This window comes from Cyprinus carpio, chromosome B16 (genome assembly GCF_018340385.1).
Source record: "Cyprinus carpio isolate SPL01 chromosome B16, ASM1834038v1, whole genome shotgun sequence".
Classification (NCBI taxonomy): Eukaryota; Metazoa; Chordata; class Actinopteri; order Cypriniformes; family Cyprinidae; genus Cyprinus; species Cyprinus carpio.
In genome coordinates this window covers 28,518,186-28,543,198 of record NC_056612.1, presented here as the reverse complement: position 1 = coordinate 28,543,198, position 25,013 = coordinate 28,518,186, and the positions used below count along the sequence as shown (strand labels likewise).

The window sequence follows — 25,013 nt, the reverse complement described above, 5'->3', positions numbered from 1 at the left end:
AATTCACAGGACAACACTAGTGATGCATCAACACTTAACAGAGGCGTTAGTGCGAGTAACAAACCACTGAAACGGAGTAGATCCTGTGTGAAATGAGAAAACAGTGAGTGCAAAACATTTCAGTCTGAGGATACCGCAATTAAAACAAGACCAGATTTACATCAGCCACGCCGCGCTCGAGTTATCATATCAGGAAAAACACTACTGCACAACACACACAAACAGGGAACAGGTGAGAGTCATTGAAACACGCATGCAGGCACACGCTATCTGTGTTACACAGCACACAGAAGTCTGTGAAGGCTTGAATACTGCTGTAAGGGTGTGATGATCTGGATCATATTAATGGGATGATTCTAGCAAACATGCAAAACTAAAAACTACAGAAGCTTATTTCCACCGAGGAACAAAATCATTAAAAAAACCCTCACTATTCTGAGTTTTTCCTCACTTTTTTCATAAATAGGTACATTATAATTTGTGAAAATGTAATGTTTATGGTTTCGTTTTGGCCTTTCTCACAGTATATAAACTGTATTTCTGTGTCTGCAATTACATTCTGAACCGTGCAATTGCAAATACAAGAAATACGAGATAAAATCTCAACTGTGACAAAAAGTCTGAATTGAGGGAAAGGTCAAATGCGAGATGATTTGAATTGCAAGAAAAAAAAAGTCTCAAATTTGATAAGATAAGTGAAAGGTGAGAATAAACGAAATCTAATTTTGTAAAATAAAAATTGTGAGAAGAAAAAAAAATTAATTGCAAGATTTAAAAGATGAAAACTTTTGAGTTTTTTTTAATGCAATTAAATTGTAATTTTATTTTAAAATTGTCATACGTGAGATTAAAAAAATCAGAACGGTGACAAAAAGTCAGAAATTTGAGACAAAAATAAAAATAAAAAAAAAGAGTCAGAAATGTGTCCTTTTAAAAAAAAAAAAAAAAAAAAAAAAAACCAAGGAATAAAAAAAAAAAAGTGTAGTAATTGTGACTTCATATCTCACATTTCTGACACATTTTCTCACAATTCAGTTTTTTCTCTCTCTCATATTTCTGACTTTTTTCTTGCATTTGCAAGTTTGTCTCACATTTGTCAGCTTTAAACTTCCAATGTGATTGTTATTCTCAGAACTGAATGCATCTTTTAATTCTAAAAAAAAGAAAAGTCAGAATTACAAGATGTAAACTCAGAATTGTGAGTGAAAAAAGCCAGCATTGCAAGAGATTAGTTCAGAATATCTTTCATGTTTATCCCGTGGCTGAAATAAGCTTCCACGAGAAAACAGCAGCATCTGGAGAAGCAGAGATGCACTAGAAACAAACATCACACCAGAAAACATCCTGCGAACTGTGAAAGTGCAGTGAGAACCTGCATTCATCTCTAACATGATTCCTTTAAAGCAGCTTAACCTGGAAACATTCGGCTCCTGAACAGATGAAGTCAGTCTGGATCAAACACACAAACCCTTTTACCTCCAGAATCTGATGTACTTTAGCATTCAGATGTTTGGGGTCAGTACGATTTTATTTGGAAGAAAGAAATGCTTTTCTTCATCAAGGATGCATTCAATTGATCAAAAGTGCCATTAAAGACATTTATAACATTATAAAAGGTTTCCGTTTCAAATAAATACTGCTCTTTTGAACTTTCTATCCATCTGTGAATCATGAGTAATGATGCTGAAAATTCAGCTGCGCATCACAGAAATAAATTACAGTCTAACAGATATTCACAGAGAAAACAGCTATTTTAAATTTCAATAATATTTCACATTTTTTAACTTTATTTTTGATCAAATAAATGCAGCCTCGGTGAGCAGAAGACACTTCTTTTATATATTAAAAAAAAAAACAAAAAAAAATATTTAACCCAAAACTCTACATTAATATTTATCACTAAAAGAAAATCATTTGAAAGAACATGCACCAGCAAAATGCACAACAAGAACGTGTTTTAAGAAGGTAACTTCTGATATCAATGTGATAATGTGATCAGTTGTAAACACATTATGATATGAATAACATACTCTGAAATCGTCAGCATACAGTAAATACAGCTGTGACATCAAATCCAGCACTGATACGAGTCACGCATGCGACTGAAAACACCAGCACTGCTTGGATCTAACCTGGTTAACCAGTCTCTGTAGTTCAACGGGTAAAGTGAGCTCGCTAACTAAACACCAGACACACAGTATTGCCTTTTCAAAGAGTCTTGCATCATCATCATCATCATCATCACAGTCATCTGATGTTCCCTCCGCTAACAGGAGTGACAGCTGTGCAAAAGCCTTTCAGAGTCGGCCTTATTTCTCCACGCCGTTGATGCTTCTGTTATTACCAGAGTCCCTCCGTTTCCTGGTGGAAGAGGAAGTGGTGCTGTCCGCCTCAAACTCCCCTACAGCACAAACACATTACAATGTGACCGAAAACACTGGCACGCATGTTTGAGTTCATGCACAGAATGCATAATGTAGAATGCATGCATGTTTGGAAAGATCTAGAAGGAAACAAATCAACTTGACTGGATATTTGACAACTGCATAATGATATTTTACTTCATTTATATTTTTTATGATGTTTTACCATAAATGCGTACAGGATGCATTGACTATAAGGTGTTATTATCTTTATGCATGCACTAAAACCACAACCATAAAAACATAAAAAATTACATTAAATGAAAAAAATTTTTAATTAAATGAAAAAATAAAAAAAAAATCTAGTCAGCAAAGCAAAAATAAATAAATAAATAAAACTTTAAAATTATAATGGAAAATACAAAAATAAAAACTAATTCAAAATATTTTAAATGACATCTACTAAAAATGACAGAAAAAACTACTGAAAGTATTTTTGCATTGAAAATACAAAAATAAACACTAATTTAGAATATAAAAAAGATGATAAAAATGACAGAAATTGCCAAACAAAATCACTAAATCTTTAACTGTAATTAAAATGAAAAAATGCAAAAATAAAAACTAATTCAATATATATATATATATAAGATATCTAATGAAAATGACAACAAAATAGAACAACAAAGTTACTAAAACTTTCAACTTAAATTGAAAAATGGAAAATACTAAAATAAAAACTAATGCAAAAAAAAAATCAAAAAGCATTATTTTTTATTAGTGTAGTGTAATAAAATTAATTATATATATAAAAAAAAATATATATTAATAATGATGAACAATACCAACAAAATTATGAAAACTTTCAAATTAAAATGAAAAATAGAAAATAAAACACAAATGAATTCAAAATAATAAAAAGATATCTAATTACAAAACACATACACACACACACATATATATATAAGATATCTAATGAAAATTTAAAAAAAAAAAAGTTACTAAAACTTTCAACTTTAAATAACAAAAATTTATTCAAAATAATAAAAAAAAGATATCTAATGACAAAAACCTATTTCATAATAATAATAATAATAATAATAATAATAATAATAAAACATAATAAATAAATAAAAAGTGACTAGTGACTAGTGACGTGACATTCAGCCAAGTATGGTGACCCATACTCAGAATTCGTGCTCTGCATTTAACCCATCCGAAGTGCACACACACAGAGCAGTGAACACACACACACACTGTGAACACACACCCAGAGCAGTGGGTATCATTTATGCTGCGGCGCCCGGGGAGCAGTTGGGGGTTCAGTGCCTTGCTCAGGGGCACCTAAGTCATGGTATTAAAGGGTGAGAGAGAACTGTACATGCACTCCCCCCACCTACAATTCCTGCCGGCCCCGAGACTCGAACTCACAACCCTTCGATTGGGAGTCCGACTCTCTAACCATAAAAGCATAATAAAACTACCTGGATTATCTAATAAATTTGCCAAAATGTGCAACAATAATATGCATGACTTGACCTTCCAGTTTCACTTATTATATATATATAAAATAAATAAATAAAATAAAATAGTATGCAGTACAGTATATATATTATGCAGTAAGCAGTGCTCTAGCATTAGAAACAACTCATGTCTTCTTGTTAGTCGTGTTTCTGCTGGTTCACCACAAGAGGTCAGAACACTACAGCACAGATTCAGTGTTTCTGTAAGCCATCCTCACCATAACCAAGCATTAATAATCAACAGCATGTTTCTGTACCTCTGCATTCAGACGCAGCGTCTCCAGACTCCGCGTAAATACTGTCCTCACACTCCGAGAAGCTCTACAGAGTCAAAACATCACAACATTTTATATTCTAAGATATTCACATCCCTTATGATGCTCTCCAGCAAAGAGTTGACTCGGGTCTTCCTTCACGTTTCAACTGTTTGCTGAAGGCTTTTGCACAATACAGATAAACCGGTCCAAAATCTTTCTTACACTCTTAAAACAAACAGCAATTCTTCAAAGCGCTTGAGAAAGTCCAATAGTGGAAGTGTAAACAGACAGCATAAACCTAGTCATACTGAATCATGTCTCCTTAAACATTTATGTTATATTTTTAACCGAACGTGCTTTAGTTTTCCAGTGATGTGTGAGAGTGTGACGGATCAGGAAGTGATGACGCACCTTCTGTCGAGGCCCGTAGTTCTCAGCGAACCAGACCATCCCATACAGACACAGGAACGTGGTGAAAGCTCAGACACAAACACACGTCACTTCTGCACTTAAACACTCACGCAAACACTTCACAGAGACAGACAGACCGCAGGAACTCACCAAACACAAGAGCCACAAGATCACATACAAAACCTGCGTCTTGGAAAACAAGTCTTGTCCGAATTTAATGCACGCCAAGGCCTCCAGGAACGCGATCGCACTGCAGGACAGAAAACCAGAGAAGAAACTGACATCACCATCTCTCTTTTTTCTGCAGTATATATATATATATATAACGCAATGAAATTTCAGCAGATGACTTGAATATCTATATTTAGAAAGAGTGAATCATTCTGGAGTCAGTGGAGTTAATCTGTCACAGAGTGCATCTGCATAAAACATAAAAATAATGATTAACAAAAATGCTGAAAAAAATACTCTTTTATAAAATAATACTAATAATATAAATCCAAACACATACAGTATATATTTAGAAAATGTATATGTATATATGTATATTAATATAATTGATATTATATACAAATATAATTTTTAAATGTATAAACATAACATGTTAAATATATATTAGTGCTTTCAAATGATTAATCACGATTAATCGCATCCATAGTTTTTGTTTACATAATATATGTATGTGTGCTGTGTTTGGGTATTATTATGAAAAAAAAAAAAAAAATATATATATATATATATATAATATATATATATATATATATATATATATATATATATATATATATATATATATATATATATATATAAATACACAAACATTCAATATATATTTCGAAAATATTTACATGTATTTACCTATTTATATTATTATATTTTATATAAATAAATGTAATATATAAACAACATATTTTTCTTAAATATATAAATGCATGTGTTTGTATTTATATATACATAAATATTATGTAAACAAAAACTTTTATTTTGGATGCGATTGATTGCGATTAATCAGCACTTATATATATATATATATATTAAAATAATACTGTAAAAATTTATTTTACTGTAAAATTACAAAAAAAGAACTTAATACTGCAAAAATATTTAATTTCTTAATTGTTGAACCCTAAAGCATCAAGCTTTTATTTTGAAGGGTTGCAAGCAAAATAAATATGTGCTGCCAGTTTCAGAGTGAAAACATTAGCACATATTTATTACATTAAACCACAGACTGTGTGATTTAACAACTGAACTAAGCAATATTGATTTTATTTTGATATGTAGTGTAACCCTATTTTTAATTAGACATTAATTGTGCAACACAAAGCCAAATGATGATAGACGAAGTCTAGATTATTTTAAATTTATCTTTCAATAATTTAACAACACATTTGCATGTTTACAGTTCTATATTTTTAATTCAATGATCACTAAAAAAAATGTATATTTTTTTTAGTTTTATTGTGAATATTTTAATTTTATTTTATATTAAATATATATATATATATATATATATAATATATTAAATATGTGTGTGTGTGAATACTGCAGTGTCCAAACTTGCATGACAAATTAATAAATCTTTAATATATAATAATAAGTGCTGTCAAATGATTAATCGTGATTAATCGCATCTCAAATAAAAGTATTTCTTTGCATAATGTGTGTGTGTGTTGTGTATATATAAATAGACACAGATGCATGAAATATGTTGTTTATATATTAAATATTTCTATATAAATTAAATTATATGAATATAAATATGCATGTAAATACAGTTTCTAAATATATACTGTATGTGTGTATTTATATAAACATATATTATGCAAACAAAAACTTTTATTTTAGATGCGATTAATCGATTAATCGATTGACAGCACTAATAATAATTTATTTAATTATAATCATGAAGAGAAGCCGCATATATTCATTTCATTAAATCTCACATGCATTTGAGAAATGCATGAAGCACTATCAGTTTTATTTCAATATATCGTGCAGCTCTGGACTTTACAACGTGAAGCAGAAGGATGTGAGATAGAGTCTAGATGATGTCTGGCACGAGATATCTCAAATATTATGATACGCTCAGACTCACCCAAACACCCAGCACTGAGTCCCGACCCGCTTGCACTGAGTGTCCGTCAGATACGCGTAATACTGCCTAAACATCAGAGCAGATCACATGATCAGTCACTTCATCAGCGCATGTCCGTCCGTCAAAAACACTTCCCTGAACACCCCGAGATCTTAACATTTAACAACACATTTGCATCTTTACATTCCTCTGATACTATTCAATGGTCACATGACGTAATATGTCTAATATGTTAATATGTTATTTTATCTTTTTTTTTTAAATCGATTTTAAATGTTACTTTTTATGATTTAATTAATAATTCAGGTGAGCAGACATAACATTTTTATTCTATTGTTTTTAAATTAATATTACAAATTTAAATTTTTTATCAGTTTTTACGTTACATTTTTAATTTTATATTTTTATGATTTAATTAATGATTCAGGTGATCAGGCATCACATTTTTATTGGATTGTTTTTATATTAATATTATTTATTTTTTATCAATTTTTATGTTACTTCTTAGTAAATCTTAATTTCAGATTTTTATGATTTAATTAATCAGGTTACATTTGTATTAGATTGTTTTTATATTAATATATTTTTTTTTTAAATTTTAAATCTTAATTACAGATTTTATATTATTTTAATTAATAATTCAGGGTTGTGTTGGCATTATTTTCTTTTATTATCATATTGTTTTTAAAAAAAAATTAATTTTATTTATTTTTTTACTCAACTTTAATCACAGTTTTAAGATTTAATTAATAATTCAGGTGAGCAGACATTACATTTTTATCGTATTGCTTTTAAATTAATATTACACATTTTAATTTATTACTCAATTTTAATCACAATTTTAAGATTTAATTAATGATACATTTTTCAGATTTCAATTTTAATTTTATATTTTTCAGATTTAATTAATGATTCAGGTGTATGGACATTATTTTTATTTGATTGTTTACATTAAAATTAATCAGGTTACATTTGTATTAGATTGTTTTTATATTAATATTATTTATTTGTATCCATTTTTAAATCTTAATTTCACATTTGTATTATTTAATTAATGATTCAGGTGAGCAGGCATTACTTTTTTAATTATATATTGTTTTTATATTCATATTATACATTTTGTTCCATATTTAATCAATTTTAATTTTATATTTTTATTATTTAATTATTCAGGTGTGTGGGCATTACATTTTGTTTTATTATATATTGTTTTTATATTCATTTATATTTCATTTTTTTTACTCAATTTTAAATCAGATTTTTAAGATGTAATTAATTATTAGCTTTTCATCAGCTCACAAACTCTAGTTTAATGAAGATATAGCTTTCCAGTGGATAAAAATCAAGTCCCATCCTACATTTTTCCTCTAAAATACATCAGATTATGGAAGGAAGATGAACTTGGTCTCTTACCGTACAGTAGGAGCAGTGATGATCCCGATGAAGAGGATCCGGCACCAGCTGAGAGCGTGGCATGCTGGGAAGACGAAGATGTGCTTCAGGAAGAAGGTGTTCAGCTCCGTCAGTCAGTCAGAGACAGAGCAAATAAACCAGGCAACCAGAACAACACACTCAAGATAAAACACTGATTTAATCAAGTCTGATGCACTTTGGTGCAACTTTCATGTCAAATATTGAGAAATCGAGATTTTAACATTGATAATTCTGTTTTAATGGTTTGATTAAACTCTAACAAATCAACTGAATTTGTAAAACTGTAACAATTTAATACTTTATTACAATTTCAACCAGTGTTTAACCAGTTCAACCAATAATATGTTGAATTAGATTTTACTTTTACTATTGTTTCCTGCTTTCATATTAATTTTACAGTAGTCAACATTTGAAGTGGATCGAAAAACATTCAGTTTTAGGTCAGCTTTGATGAAATGTTTCGATCCTCTTCAAATGTTAACTACTGTAGTTTTTGTGGATTTTACTTAGCATTTTTATTAGTTTTAAAATAAATATGTTTTTATGATTTGTTTTTTATTATTTAAGTTTTGGTTTTGGTTATTTGAGTTCATCAAGGTAAACTAAAAAAATATATAGAATATATATATTTTAATTGAAGTTACAATTTATTTAATTTCAAGTAACGAAAACCTTTTTAAATGACTCTTTAGACCTACAAATATTATTTGTTTAGAGGTTTTTACAGTACACAGCTTTACAGAAAATCATGATAATATATTATTATATTAATATCTTCATGCCTTTCTTGCAATTATCAAATTAGAGCTGTGCAATAAAATAGTTCACATTTTGCAATAATATAAACAATCAAGCAGTCGAGATTCAGAAAATAACAAATATAAAAAAAATTATATTTTGCACATCACACATGCAAGTTGCTCTATTTTTATAATCTGACCTATTTAAAATAAGCCAAATGATTTAAAAAGCAGAATGGAGATATGACAACTTTTTCAACCACGTTTGTGTGAAATCTCATATTTTGCCTCAAAATCCACTGACACTGGTTGAGAGTTACAGTATTGTCAGCTGATTTGCTAAAAAAAAAAAAAAACAGTGTATATATAGCGCCTCCTCGTCCTCCTCCTCCATTTCCCATCTCAAAGACATTTAATTACTGTTTAAAGGGCCCTCAGTAGGGAGTGAAGGGACCGGCCTCCTCTTGCACACAATAGAGAATGAAGGCCTTTCATCGCCGTGGAAACGGCTCGGGGGCGGAGCCTATTCTCAAAGGAGAACTCATGTGACCCGCACTAGTTACTTTTTTATCCTGACAATGAGCGAAGGGGTATTTTATTTTTTGTAATTAATTTAGGCTAATTGAGTATGAAATTTTTTTAATTATTTTGTTTTAACTGTTTTATTATTATTGTTTATTAATTTGCTTTATGGTTAATAGTAAGTTAATTTAAGGTGATGCATTAACTAACACTGAGTGACAAATGTGTTACAGGATTTATTAACCTTTGTTTATGTCATTAATAAAAAAATTAAAAATAGCTCATTGTTAGTTCATGTTAGTTCAGTTCCATTAAATAATACTTTTGATTTTGATCATTTTAGTAAATGTTGAAATTAATATTAACTAAGATTAATAAATGCTTTAGAAGTATTTTTCATTGTTGGTTCATTTTAACTAATGTAGTTAACTCATGGAAACAAAGTGAGGAATACTGATAAATTAGTATTTAATTAAATATATTTATTAATATTTCTTACTATATCATTTGGAGAAAAACAAAAAATTAATAAAGTGAGAAATACAGATAAATTGGTATTTAATTAAATATATTTATTATTTTTCTTACTATATCATTTGGAAAAAAAAAAATTATAAAGTGAGAAATACGGATAAATTGGTATTTAATTAAATATATTTATTAATATTTCTTACTATATCATTTTGGAAAAAAAATAATAAAGTGAGAAATACAGATAAATTGGTATTTAATTAAATATATTTATTAATATTTCTTACTATATCATTTGGAGAAAAACCAAAAAATTAAAAATGAAGTGAGAAATACTGATAAATTGGTATTTAATTCAATATATTTGTTAATTTTTCTTACTATATCATTTGGAGAAAAATTTTTTTAAAGATGAAGTGAGAAATACTGATAAACTGGTATTTAATTAAATATATATTTTTAGAGAAAAGTTACTACAGGAATTTGGAGGAAAAAAAGATGAAGTGAGAAATACTGATAAACTGGTATTTAATTAAATATATATTTTTAATATTTCTTACTATATCATTTGGAGAAAAACTAAAAAAAATATTAAAGATGAAGTGACAAAGTCTGATAAATTTGTATTTAATTAAATATATTTATTAATATTTCACACTTTATAATTTAAAGACAGGCTCGATATGAAAAGTTTTTTGTATTATTATTATTATCTGCCATTTTTTATGACTGTTTTGTTTTCCACAGTGCATTCTGGGATTGCTAAACAAACTGGATTTTGAACCAAAAAACTAAAATAAGAGCAATTATTATATAGGTCACTCTCATTAAAAACCAATGGAATTGCACTATTAAATCCAATTTATTTTTCCCCAAATTCCCTGTTTTGTGTTTTCAGTAAAAGCCTAGTGAAGTGTTTTATTTCTAGAGACGTGGAGGACCGACCTGCCAGATGATCATGAACAGATAGACTCCCGTCACTCTCTGTAAGGAGGACTTGGGGTCGAGCCAGCGCACGTATGTCCAGCTGGCCGGCGTGAACTGTAGCGCGGCGCGCTTGATCTTCCCCGTGGTGCTGTGGATGTCTCTGTGCAGCACAAACACACTCGTTCAGTCTCTGACACACACTCTCAGAAGCCAGTGTTCCAGGGCTTTCTTACTTGATGCTGGCCCAGTGATACGTGCGCATCTCCAGGAAGCGGCAGACCGTCATTCCCAGCCAGATCCCTCCTCCGTTACACAGCAGGATATCCAGGATCACCTGGTCCCACCAGCACTCCGCGAAATTCGGAAGAAGATGCATGAAGAACAGCTGCAAGGAGACATGTTTCTAATAAACAATGTGACGCTGGAATTAAAGCAATAAACCTCTTAGTTGTTATAAATTCCCGGGGCTTACTGCTTTTATAAAACGGTTATTCCACATACGTAGTTAGGTTTCACAAAATAACAACATAGCGAATAAAATGTAATGATATTAATAAAAACAGTATTCTTCCACCAAACAATTTAGTTCCTCAGAAACAGTTTTGGTTGCAAAAAAGTGGTTGTTGAGGAGCAAAACAAAGTAGTAAAAGGTGTTTTTTTGTTTTTTTGTGTAGTTTTTTAAGCTTCTTAAGATGTGTCTGAGAATATGAGTATAGAGTCGGAATTATCTGTTTTATAAAAGTAGCTTTTAAGGAGTTAACGCAAGTAGTTTTGACTATTTAACTGTATTTAATTTATGTAATTAATAACTTATTTAATATGAATTATTAGTATTTAGTTTATTATTTTATCAATATTTCTCACTACATTTGAAAACAGACTCAATATAAAAAGAAACATCTAAAGGAAAGATGAATTCTGACTTTGTCCTACATTTTAAAATCATTGTTTTGTGTGTGTGTTTTGCTTTTTTTGTCACAGTGCATTCTGGGATTGACAAACTAACTAGGTTTTGAACCAACACTAAATTAAAAAAAATTTGGAGCCAGATGCTGAACAATTTCAAATTTGATTTTATCCCAAATTTCCATTTTCTGTATTTAGTTTTAATAGTTTGATTTAATTTTAAAAATCAAAAATAATGATTAAATTTTTATACGTTTTTAATTTATTTCACGAACTTTAAGAATGTAATATTATTATTACAATAATAATAATAATAATAGTGATAAATAAATGCATTATTTTAGAATAGAGAGAGAGAGATTATTAGATTTATATATTTATATGTATATTTAGAAATTCTGTTGTTGGTTTTAATATTTAATTGAATTAATTTAAAAAATAAATTTAATTAATTTAATTTAAAAGGTTTTAATAATTTTGTTGTGTTTTTGTCTTTTTTAAATATGTCTATATAGTTCCCTTTATTATTTTATTTCAGTTCAGTTTTATTTCAGTTTTAGTTTTTAGTTATTTTAGTTGATTTTTTTTATTTTATTTAAATTTTTTTGTATTTTTGATAATTATTTCATTTCAAGTAAATTTTTTGTTGTCTTTTTAATTTATCTGGATTCCGTGTTTTAGTATTTAATTTACATTTATTATCAAAAAAAAGGTATAATCAAAAGAATGCATGAAACGTTTAACAATTTATTAAATCTTTTTAAATGCAATCAAATGAAATGTGACAATTGCTCTTATTTTCCGGCAAACATAATGAAATAGTCACTAGCTGTGAAGCATCAGATACAGTCTTCAGTGTAATCGGGCTCGTGCTGTAGGTGAGGTAATGTGTGTTCTTTACCTCGGTCAGCTCCCAGGTGATGCTGATGGTCCAGCACAGCCCATAGCTGCGGATCAGCAGAGCCTTCATGCCCCAGCCCCAGAAATGACTGAAGGCGAAGATGTCGAAGTGGCTGAGGATTCGCTCCCAGGTGATCACATGACAGTTGATGGCATACTCCTGTCAATCATCAGCGCAGTAAGAGTTTAACACGAGGACATAAGAGTGTTAAACTGAACACTGTGCATCAGTTTGAGATTTGTGATGGCGTTATTTTAGTATCATCAAGATTTTTATATTTTCTGTTTTCATTTTAAAAGTTTTAGTAATTATGCATGCTTTTGTCTTATTTAATGTGTCTGTATCGCATTTATTAATTTTGATTTCAGTTTTAGTTTAGTCATTTCAAGAGTGAGACCTGATGCCTTTAATCTAATTTGAATAATCAAATGGTTTGATGTAACTTTAATGATCAAAAACCACGTATAATCAATTTAAAATAATAAAATTTAAATGTAATATTTTTTAAATGATTTTTCTAAAATTTGCCATATTTTAATTAATTAAATGGATTCTGTATTTAATAAAAAAATTAAATAGTTTGATTTCATTTTAAAAAGCATGTCTTTTATTAAAATTCCTACATTATTATTTTATTAAATATTAAGTTGTAAAATATTTTATTAAATTCGTATTTTATTCAATATTAAAAATATTTTATTTAATTTTTCTACATCTAAAAATAATTTTTCTAAAATTTCTCATATTTTAATTTAACTGGATTCTGTATTTTACTAAAATAAAAAAGGATTTAATTTTAAAAACAATGTCTTTTATTAAAAATGACTACATTATTATTTTATTAAATTGTAAAAATATTTTATTAAATATTCAATTATAAAAATATTTTATAACATTTTCCTGCATCTTAAATTATTTTTCTAAAATGTGTCTTATTACTGCACCCATATCCACTGAAACATTTCAATGGTTTGACTTAATTTTAAATTTATAAACCTTTAGCAAAAAACAATAAAAGATATTAATATTCAACAATAAGGCACAATGAAATATACATTTTTTAATCAAGTGTAGTCTGTTTTAATTTTCAATTTAATTAATTTTAAAATATTTTTTTTATTAATTAAAATATTTAAAATAAAAAAAAATATTTTTATTAATTAAAAATAAAAATTATTTAATTCAAATTAATTAAACAGTTTAGTTAAAAACTGAGTTATTTTAGCATATCAAGTTAAAAATGAGAAATGGCAACTAGTTGAAATAAAATAAGTTTCATTTTTACAAACACTTTATTTCGGTTAATGTTTATTTTAAGTCACAGTTTTTTGGGGGGTTTTCTTTTAGCTAACTACACTGACCCTGATTTATGAGCTCTGGCAGAGGAGTTTTTTTTTAACACAATGCATTCGTGAGGTAATCCTTTAACAACAGAAGTGGGTCAGATCTCGCTGACCGTCACTGACCATGATGTCGGCTTCCCGTTTGGCGTAGCGCAGATTGGGATCCAGCCAGAACATGAGAGACTTGACCTGCTCCCAGTTCAGGAAGATGATAAAAACCAGGAAGAGGAAGTACAGCACACTCAACCCTGCACAACCACACAAACACACAATTCAGAAACGAGAAAAACACCAACCTACTAACCCAACCGCTCAGATCTGCCCTTTCATCATTTATTATTCATGTTTAAAGATCATCTGTATTACCAGGCTTCCAAAACAAGCGTCAGATCCACTCACCGAACACTATACGCCATATTGCTGGATGGGGTCTTGTGAACGGACCTGAAAAAAGACAAAGAGGGTTATCAGTTGACATCATAGACAATAAAAAAAGCATTGACAAGTATTTTTATCATCTTATATGACCAAATGTAAGGGCCTGCAATGACGCGGTTTGACCAGAGTGGCGCTGTAGAGCAAGACTGAATGTAAACAAATGCTGCATCCCAATTACTAGCCCTAAAAGTATGTACTCTTTTTGTGAAGAAAAACTACATACTTTTGAGTATGCAGCAGAATGGTAGGCAAGTTTTGGTACATACTACTTCGTCATAACTGCGTCAAACTCTACATTTCGTTTAATTTAAACCATATTGGAGAGAAATTAAGAGGCACGTTGATCTGCCAGTCGCAGGTCTATCATGCCGTGAACTCTCTTTATTTTTTTGTGTGGTGAATTTTATTTTTTACTTTGAATGGTGTATTTATAAGTTTTCGAAATGTTGTTTCATTATAAAAGTCCACAATGTTGCTGCAGATTAAATATAATGTGCACAACATATTTTTTTTTAACAAATTAGACATTGATTATTTATCACGCAAACCCCTTTCTCGGCCTGTCTCGCATATCTGCCATGTTTGTAGTTTTTAAACGCTTTTCATGCGTGTTTGTAGTTCTAATGGAATGTGTTGTGAGCAATATAAGCCGTTAGAGTGCACTTTTTAATCGAATTAACGAATTTTAATAAGATTAAGAAATTTTAATCTCAAGTAGTAGGCCATCCGGGAATCTTTAGCATACTCTTTTCAACATACTATGCTTTTTTAGCGATATTTGAGCATAAGAAACAATATTCATTGGGCAGTTCATTTCAGATTTTGTTGCTTATTTGAAATACGTAATTTAATTGTGAGTTCATAGCGCAGTTTTTAAGATTTCCATTCATTTAGAAATCTGTTACAGATTGACCATCAATTGTTTAAATAATCATTAGATTAACTGATTATAAAACTAATCATTTGTTGCAGTCCTATTATGAATCTGAACACATGCGTGACCCATGATCATCAAAAAAAAGTTAAAAAAAAATCATATGGCCAAAAGCAAAGGATACTGAGATCTTCAGCACGATTTCAAGACTCTTACCGTTGGGGAAGGCGAGAACGCTGATGATCAAGAAGAAGGAGATGACCAGGATGAGACCCACCCACAGGTTACTGTCAGGGTTTCCATCATCTCTGCAACGGAAACATGCGGTCACACACTGAAAAACCCTGCACAATTGTTTCACAATTCACTACATACACACTCAGACCAGAAGACGTAGTCAGAAGATGAATGCACAGCACAAAAATAGGTTCTTGACATTTTCAAAAGATAAATAATTTATTTCCTATTGACGATGATGCTGTAAGAGTCTGGAAGTGACAGCATGGGAACTACTATTTTTGTTTTCACCCAAGCAAACACATCATTGGCTGATGACGATAATCATAAAATGGACTAATTTTATTACTGTATTTTAAACTGTAACTGTAAGACTGACTTGATATCTGCTCTTCACTGGATTGTTAAAACAAATGTGCATGCAAAATAAAAAAAAAAATATACACAAAATAAAAATAGAAAAAAATTAAATATGAAAAACCGATAAAATTAGAAGAAAAAAATAAACCGATAAAATTAGAATGATACAAACTGATTGATAAAAATAGAAAATAAGAAAGTTTCTACTTAAAGAAATAAACAGAAATGAGAAATGTTTTAAGAAACTGCAAAAAAACAAAAACACAAATTAAGCTAGTTTTTTCTTCATGGGTAAAAAATGAGATGCTTTTTTATATGTTGTGCGGGTATTGTGGTCTGTGTATGAGGATTCTTTTATTGTTTTATGTTTTAACTTTTTTTCTATGTGAGATTTTTTTAAGCCATTCTGGTTGTCTTATCTATCATATGTTGTTGTCTCATTACTGTGCTACTATTTAAAAGAACTGCCTTTTAATTTTATAGTATATTAAATAATATATAAATATATTAGGATAACTGTTTTTCATGAATGTGTTTTACAAACAATACAAAAAGCAATGTTTAACATTTTGCCAGATTTAGACCTATACTTATTCACTTTTATTTGTTCCCCACTAAATAATGTTATTTTTTCCCCCCACAAAATATTTAGATGTTATACAATTATCGTGCACTCATGATTTTTCTAGAGTAACTTTTGCTACTGCATTATCCACTAACCTAGTATTTTTTTATCATAGATTATGATTATATATTTATGAATTTGTTGTTTTTCTTTACAGTGAAGTTGTCTATATGTGGTAGATTGTGTTTAACACACAAAAGAGTGATGACCAGGTCAACACATTGAGGTATAGTAATTCTACACTGTTTTAAAAACAAAAACTGCGCTGGTATCGGCCGATACTCAGAATTTATGATATCGGATCGGGATCCGTTCTAAAAAAAAAAAAGTGGAATCGAGCCAGCTCTACTTTAGATTACAGAAATCGCTGGTCGTTGCATCGAATAAAATTGAACACGCCCCTACATAAGCGGTGACGTCATCGACATTTTTTATTCGTTTTCCCGGAAGTGAAAGACCGTAGAAGATCGTAGAGTTTACGCCTAATAGCACACTGGTGATCCCAGCACAACAAACACGCACTAAACGCCAGACAACAACTGTTTTTTTGGTATGATGATGATTTGTTGTTGTTGTAGTATGATGTCATTGTTGTTGTTTTTTGTGTGACATTGGCGTTGTGCGTCACTCACCGCGTGAACGCGAAGTACATGAGGCTGAGCACGGTGCATGTGAGCAGGCTGATGGTGTGAGGCTTGTAGAAGAAGTCGATGGTGATGTCCTCCACCTGCTGCTCGTTGATCATGCGGAAATGCATCCAGTAGTTCACATCATCTTTACTCAGGGTCCTGGAGCCGAGCGCGGACGCCATTCTTTTTTTCTCTCTGTCCTGGCTTCACCTTTGATTTACCGTGATGTTAGCGGCTCTCTCTCTCTCTCTGGCATCTGCGACACGAATGCAACCCGGATGACGGCCATGCATGTGTGCAATCTGGCTCCTAACGCATGCACAACACAATCAGCTGCTCGGGGAAAGAGATGCATGCATGCACGGAACGTAAAGATGGCACACGCTTTGGGGGAAAACAGACATTTCCTGCATTTTCATTGGTTTGCATGCAGTGCTAGGCGTGCAACCGGTATGGCAAGCCGAAAGGGTCAAAACGGGCAGCGGCGCTCGAGTTTCTCACGCGCTGAAGGTCACTCTGTTGTGTTGAGTGTCATTTACACCCGCAGTGACAGACGTGGTATTGCGCTTTCCTCAGTCAAACAGTGGCCCCAAAAAGTAGACACTCGATTTTTAAAAAAGTTTGCACATAAAATCAGCACTTTTTGGAAAAATATCGTTACAATTATCTCCAGTTGCTTGAGTGTTTTATTTTGACCGGAAAGGGTTGCAGCAATATCTCTAATTTCAAACCAACTATCTTTTTCTCAAATGCCATGAGAATCTGTTTTTGCAAATGAACTGTTCATCCGTTGTGGTTCGTTTTTGTATTTTAACACCTCCTGAACATCACACGTCTTCATGGTCAGCAGCAGCTGCAGTTTTTACTAAAGAACTCACAAACCGGAATCATGCCAGCAAATGTGTTTCACTGCAACATGTTATGTGTTCTTGTACAGTATGATGATGTTAAACTTATCACTAAACCAACAAAAATAATAAATCATTAATTTGCAATTAAAACTAACTGGTCTCTTTCTCTCTTATATATATATATATATATATATTAGTGCTGTCACATTTATTATGTGTATATATAAATACACATAAAGTATATATTTTGAAAATATTTACGTTTATATATAATTATGATAATGATATATAATTATATTTATTATATAAACATAACATTCTTAAATATATACATGCATGTGTTTGTATTTATGTATAGCCCAGATAATAAATATACACAGAACACACATTATGTAAACAAAAACTTTAGTTTGGATGCGATTAATCACGATTAATCGTTTGATATATATATATATATATATATATATATATATATATATAAATACCTTAGTTTGACTGATTGCTATCCAGTATTGCACAAACAGATGATGAGAGGTAAACAGAACTCAGTACTTTAATAGTGAGCAAATGTAAAACTTGTGGCACATTTACATTTATGCATTTGGCAAACATACAGCAATTTACAGTACATTCATGCTAAACATTTGATCTATTCACACCCAGGGAATCAAACCCATTGCCCTGACACTGCAGCACCAGATGAGATACAGAAAAAGGCAGTAAACAAGCATTTATATACACATTAATACACATTCAAGTTAATGATTTAGTTGTAGTTAAGTTTAAGTTTGGGTATGTTTGTTTTCAAGCTCACCTGTCCCATCAAGCCTCTTGCTTAATGGTGATCAAGGGCTGTGTTGAAACAAAGACAAATAAAGAGATATCAGTGTGTTTGAACATTGTTCAGCATGTTTTGTTGTTTTCAAACTGAATGTTAAATTACCAGAGTGTTGAAGTGAGATCTGCACACGGCTTTACTCTCCCAGAAGATCAGAATCAGAGCCAGAATCAACTCCAACCCACACAACACACCGATCACCGCCTTCAGCCCCACAAACATGTTTCTCTGGAGAAAAACATGGCAATCAATCGACAATAATATCGACAATGACAACATCAGTTCAGAAGTGTGTCCAAATACCTGTTTGCTATAACTTACCCTTGTGTTGTTATCTGGGCTGATATACTGTAAAATCAAATAAATGAATGAGATGTATGGACATTGCTGCAACTCTGGCTTCAATAAGTTAATGAAGTTATGAAAAATCACAAATTACCCAACCCCTTCCTTCTTCTAACAATGAACAGAGAACTATAGCTGCGATTGACCAGAAAAGGCTGATAATGTTGAATATGAAGGATAGCTTCACCTTTCAGAACAAGAACAAGAAGATAAATCATTTAATTCAGTATCAGTCATGATAAAAAAAAAAAATTAAAAAAAGATTATGAACAATATTTGGTCACTCACCACAGGCATGAATGGAGAATTTCCAGCTGCAAATGTCAGAATGCCACTTGCAATGAACTGAAAATAAATAGTTAAAACACAGATATAGTATCATCTTGAATGTTCAGAGACTGTCTGCGAGATGTGTGTGTGTGTGTGTAGTATCATCTTGAATGTTCTGTGTGTGTGTGTGTGTGTGTGTGTGTGTGTGTGTGTTTACACCAATGAAAGCTGAAGAACGAGCTGTGATAAATCTCTGTTCTCACCAGGGCACTAGGTAGGGTGTACACTAGATGAGATGTATCATATTCAAGAGTAATGAGGCTGCCGATGCAAATGATAAACACTCCGATGCTGAGCTGAACCGCCTGAAACGACAAATAACAGCCATATCAGTAATGACAAAACAGTCTGAGATCACGATATGTTTTCCATGATAAACCTGGATAAATTGTTCCATATGGCAAAAATATGTATTTTATATGTATTTTATATGTGTATTTTATATGTATTTTATATGTAATATATATATATATATTGCCCTCCATATATGTCAGCTCAAGAAAATACATTCATTCAGTCACATTTGAAGAAAAAAAGTAATACATTATGAAATGTATTTTGGGTGTATGAAGGTTGAAACTTAATATATTTTATTGATCTTCTCATGACGCATATTTAGAATATTTTTTAAAATAGATTTTAAAATAGATTTTGGCCAGGAAAAAAAAATGAGGTAAAACAAAAACATTTCTGATTCTGCATTAGTGACTAATGAAATGTAAATAAATGAATGTCATTGATCATGTGACTCTGTACAGACGCTCGGATCTTCCTTTGAAACTCAAGCTCCTCAAATCATACACTCTCAGAAAAAAAGGTACAAAGCAGTCAGTGGAGTGGTAATGCATTCATCTTTGTACCTTTTTTACCCCTAAATGCCACATATTAGTACCTTAACAATTCATATGAATTATTTTAAAAGTATTTTAGAAGTATATTAATACTTGTTATTAGCTTAGTACCAGTAGCTACCAGTGTTTTGTACCTTTTTGTCTGAGAGTGTAGAACAGAATCATCAGGTTTAGTTCATGCAGCGGCAGAAAAGCAGACACACACTAAATACTGAGAGCTTCTCATTATTTTAAATTCAGCTTTTTATTCCAGTCATTCTAATATTAATATGGAATGAAAAAAATTTTTCATCTGAAACTGAAACTGAAAGAAGCATTTTCACATCTGCTCTCGGACTTTCGGCCCTCATTGAGTTTATATAACAAACAGAGTCAGTAGTATGCATATATTTGATATAAATCTATCACAGAATGATAAATGATAACACAGAAATTCTCATGTGATGGTATAATGTGTTGGGGAACAAGAATTCAGGTGAATATTACCAATGACCCAGATAAAAATCCCCCTTCTGATTTGATGTGTGTCTACAGACACTTTTCTTTCTGCAGATATTAAACTGAAACTGAACAACACATGGATAGTATGATGCATTTAAATGTTGCACGCACCCCGAGTTCCTTTGGCCGTCCTTTAAGAAAGACCTTGTAAGCGTCTTTGAAGACGCAGGTGAATTTCTCGGGCATCAGCTGGCCGTCTCCCGTGTTCCTGAGGTTTCCCAGAGGAATGCTGATGACCATACAGTCATCCGGCTTAAATGTGTAGCGCATCTCTCCACCAGACGCTGTCTGTGTCTGTCAAAACAACACACATGTCAGAACATTACGGCAAGGTTCTCTCAATGCTATGAAAAGATTGTTCAATCCAAGTGATCTGGTCTTTAATAACATTCTCAACATTAGCACAAAAACACTACAATTATTCATGGAAGGTTTTTTTTCTTAAAAGTTGTATACTCATCCGCTTTTTAAATGTTACTTAAACGCATGCTACATTTTTTTAAAGTTATTACTTACTACTTGTTTTCCTACTAGTTGTTCACCAAATGCTGTCTGTATAACTGAAAAGAAAAGAAAAGTTAATGTTTTTTTTTATTATTTTTTTTCATAATATTTTTTCTGTAAATGATGTCTGTAACTGAAAAGAAAAAAGGGAGGAGGGGAAGGGGAAAAACAAGGCTTACCAGAAAAAAGAAAAATGAAAAGAGAAGGGGAAGAAATGGAACAACAAGAAAAGAGAAAGAAAATGCTGTCTGTAACTGAAAAGAAAAGAAAAGTAAAGTATGAACAAACATTCTTCCAGTAATGTTAATTATGGTCTCAAAACACATTATTCAGCAAATGTTTTTTCTTACATGTTTTTTTTTTACGTTATTCTAATGTTTTTTAAACGTTACTATTTACTACTTTTATTTTTAATGAGATGTTTCCTGTAAATGAAAAAGAAGAGCTCAAGTCAAAGTTCTAAACAAATGTTCTTCCAGTAACGTTAACAAAACGTTCGTTCCAAGTTATCTGGCCTTTAATAACGTTCTCAAAATGTCAACATAAAAATGTTATTTAATTATCATCCATGGAACTTTTTTCTTAAATGTTTTTACTCATCTAACTTTTTAAAATGTTGCTACTTTTTCAAACTTTACCGTTAGTCAAATGTTACTATTTACTTGTTTCGGAATGTTCAGAGAACATTCAAATTTAAGAGTTGCGATAACGTTTGCTTTGTTATAATTTTAAAATTTTACTTTTACTTTAATAATTTATCATTTTTTTTTAGTTTTTGATTTTTGAATGTAGCATTAAGAATTAATAAATAATGGGAATGTTTTTAAAACACTCTATTTCTCTCTGATTAATTTCCCAATATTCTGCAGTTCAAATGTTCGTTTAAAGAGTAAAAAAACCATCATTAAAGAGGTTAAAAGATGTTAATTAGTATGATTAAATGCTATTAATTTTTTTTGACTGTTTCATTCTATTCCATACGACTGTGCAAATCTATTTTTTTGGTCATTTTTTTTTTAATAAGTATGAATATTGTTAAAAAAAGTATAAATCCCACCCACAATGCCCAGAGAGAGAGTGTTTTATCTGTGTGTACAGGAAGTCTGGGGTAAATCCAGCAACTTATAAAACACTAAATAAACAGAGACTGATTTATCTGAAAGATTTAATAACACACACGCAGATCCTGAGATCTGGATAGCGAACCAGCAGCCAAATTCTGTCTGAATCTCTGAATCTCACTCTGTTCATCTATAAGCGTAAGGTTCTGTTGTTTTAAATCGAGTCTTTTAGTGTTAAAATGTCTTACCAGCTGGAGAGTGAACTGAAGTCCAGACGAAGAGCTTCTGCAGGTTTGTCTGTTCAGATAGCAGAAGTTTCTTTGAGAAGCGCAGCTCAAATGCTCACTTCATCACTTTCTCACATCACAGTTCCCTTTTTTTTTGGCCAACCACATGAAAGTAGGTTTTGGGTATCAAAAAAAAAAAGATCTACTCTCCACTATAACACGGAAGACAGACTCAACTCGGTAAGCCGCTCGGTAACTTTGCATTTATATATATTTTATAGAAATATTTTAGAATGTATTCAGAATACGTAGGATTGTGTTCTAAAGATAAGAATGACTGATTATTGAAGGAAGTGTTTGTTTATTTAAAATTGTTGTTGGTTGGTGATTAAAGGGAATATGTTTGTAATAGTGTGATTTTGGTTTTTGTTTATTATATTCAATTCATATGGTGTTTTATTTGCTTTTGCCCAACATTTCATTTCTTGGATTACAGTATTTATGAAATATCCAACAAAAAGCAGAACCAAATTTACTTTCTATTTTGTGAAATCTCTTTGGCACTGTAAATTAAATCAGTTGCGGGTTAATTTAAGTTGAATCAAATTGGCTGTACAAGTCATTACAACTTACATTATATTAGACTGACTTTTTATTAAACAGAAACTTTTTTATTAGTGTTGTGGAAATGTGTGTTTCTTGGTTTAAATTAAAAAAAGAAAGCAGTTGGAAATTGAATTTTTTCTTTTTTTTCTTGTAATATATGTATGTAATTTAAAAAAAAAAAAATTGCAACTTTTTAACCGTATAACTTTTAAAGTTTTTAAAATTTTTAAAATGTGCAACTTTTTTCACATTTTTAAGTTGAATCAAAAGGTCACCGCAAGTTAAATTAAACTGATTTTTTTATACTGAAATTTTATTTTATGAATTAAAGTTATAGTAAAACATATGCTGACCTATTAATTCTATAATTTTTACAGTACATTTTAATGAGGATTTAATGCATATTTACAAACAAACTTAAACTGAAAAACTTAAACTTAAATTAATTTCATGCCTTTGCTCCACATTTGATTTCTTTTGTTACTAATTTTTTTTTATTGGATTACAATATTTAGGTGATAATGAAGTTTTGTTATATGGGTATGAAGAAATTTTTTTGAATGCATTGACTTTTTTAACATTTTTAAGTTGAATCAAACTGGCTGTGCACGTTAAATTATATTAAACTGAAAATCAACCGTCTTGTTTCTTGTATCTTGATAACTTAAAAAAGTTGAACTTTTTTTTTTTGAGTTGTATTTTTTTATTTTTGATGTTTTCATTAGTATGTTTAATGATTTATTTTGTTGTGTGTATTTATTATCGGTTTCTCGTGTGTTTTCTGGCTCGTGTGTGTGTTTATTGTCAGAATATGGCCAAGGCAGATATTGAGATGGACATTCAGAGACACGAGGACTCGGAGGGAGGAAGACGCGATGATGAAGGGCCGCTCATCAAGTACTACCGGGCCAAAGAGGTTCTGCCGGGCCCCGTGCCGGCTCTGCAGCGGCTCCTCAGGAAGGAACCGTCCACCTGCGCCGTGAGACTCACACACACTCACTGACATTATATGAGCCCTCGAGTGATAGCCAGTGAAGGTTTGGCCAATCATTGGCTGCTAGGGCATTGCTAGGCGCTTTGGTTTCATTAAAAGTGTTTTATTTTAGGTGCACAAAGTGAGAACAGGCTGAAGGCTGACTGTTACAGTCAAAAATATTTGGTGAGAAATAAAAAGAGTACCCAGTTTGTAAACTAGTGACCTGCAACTGTATTCTTAAAGAGCTTAATATAACTGATAAAAGTTAGTTTTGTTGGGATAAATTAATGCATTTAGGTTCATTCAGCATTATTAATATTTTTGACTTGAGTAAAACCAGTTATCATAGATAATACCATTTTTAAACCACAATGTGCTGTATTTTTCTTAGCTGTATTTTGAATTCTGCTGTCCATTGTGTTCTGGTTTAGGAAATGCATAAGCATATAAAAATTACTGTAATTCAATGAGTTTTTGTATTTTTAAAAAAAGCTTCAGTTAAATACAGTACAAAAACATCTAGCAGGATATATACAGTAAACAAACCTAAAAACATAGTTTAAACTTATAAATATACTTTTATAATGCATTAATAAAATGTAAATAAAGTATCTTTATTGCATTATGGTGAGGATTTGTTTTGAAACGTTTTTTTTTTTTAAATGTCCTGAAAATAATGTCACAATGCAAAAAAAAATCATAATTCTAAAAGTAAGCTTAATGCAAAATATAATTTTCTTTTTCTTTTGTTTGATTTTGGAATATAATACGACCAAGACATGTTCCTCCGAGCATTTTGGTCAAACCGATCATGTAGAATTTTTACTGTAAAAGTAACAAATTTAAATTATTGTGAAAGTAAAA

At 30.7% G+C, this 25,013-nt stretch overlaps 2 protein-coding genes across 3 annotated transcripts; both read right to left on the bottom strand.

The window, feature by feature from the left end:
- Positions 1 to 1,792: 1,792 nt before the first annotated feature.
- ptdss1a (phosphatidylserine synthase 1a) lies at positions 1,793 to 17,626 on the bottom strand. Its single transcript, XM_019071279.2, has 13 exons — positions 17,063 to 17,626; positions 15,425 to 15,516; positions 14,296 to 14,340; positions 14,020 to 14,144; positions 12,554 to 12,712; positions 10,980 to 11,131; positions 10,765 to 10,906; positions 8,066 to 8,178; positions 6,653 to 6,718; positions 4,705 to 4,804; positions 4,555 to 4,623; positions 4,144 to 4,207; positions 1,793 to 2,401 (listed from the first exon to the last, which is right to left on the bottom strand). The coding sequence occupies exons 1-13, from the start codon at positions 17,239 to 17,241 to the stop codon at positions 2,310 to 2,312; spliced, it is 1,398 nt and encodes a 465-aa protein (XP_018926824.1). The 5' UTR covers positions 17,242 to 17,626; the 3' UTR covers positions 1,793 to 2,309.
- Positions 17,627 to 18,438: 812 nt separating this feature from the next.
- LOC109053976 (membrane-spanning 4-domains subfamily A member 4A) lies at positions 18,439 to 22,720 on the bottom strand. 2 transcript variants are annotated; one of them, XM_042741788.1, is made up of 10 exons: positions 22,589 to 22,720; positions 21,292 to 21,335; positions 20,887 to 21,069; positions 19,627 to 19,728; positions 19,382 to 19,438; positions 19,188 to 19,280; positions 19,070 to 19,096; positions 18,854 to 18,976; positions 18,725 to 18,762; positions 18,439 to 18,614 (listed from the first exon to the last, which is right to left on the bottom strand). In XM_042741788.1, the coding sequence occupies exons 3-9, from the start codon at positions 21,043 to 21,045 to the stop codon at positions 18,733 to 18,735; spliced, it is 591 nt and encodes a 196-aa protein (XP_042597722.1). In that variant the 5' UTR covers positions 21,046 to 21,069; positions 21,292 to 21,335; positions 22,589 to 22,720; the 3' UTR covers positions 18,439 to 18,614; positions 18,725 to 18,732. The 2 variants fall into 2 exon arrangements, with proteins under 2 accessions (XP_042597722.1, XP_042597724.1); XM_042741790.1 differs by lacking the exon at positions 21,292 to 21,335 and having other exon boundaries at positions 22,589 to 22,687.
- Positions 22,721 to 25,013: the final 2,293 nt, after the last annotated feature.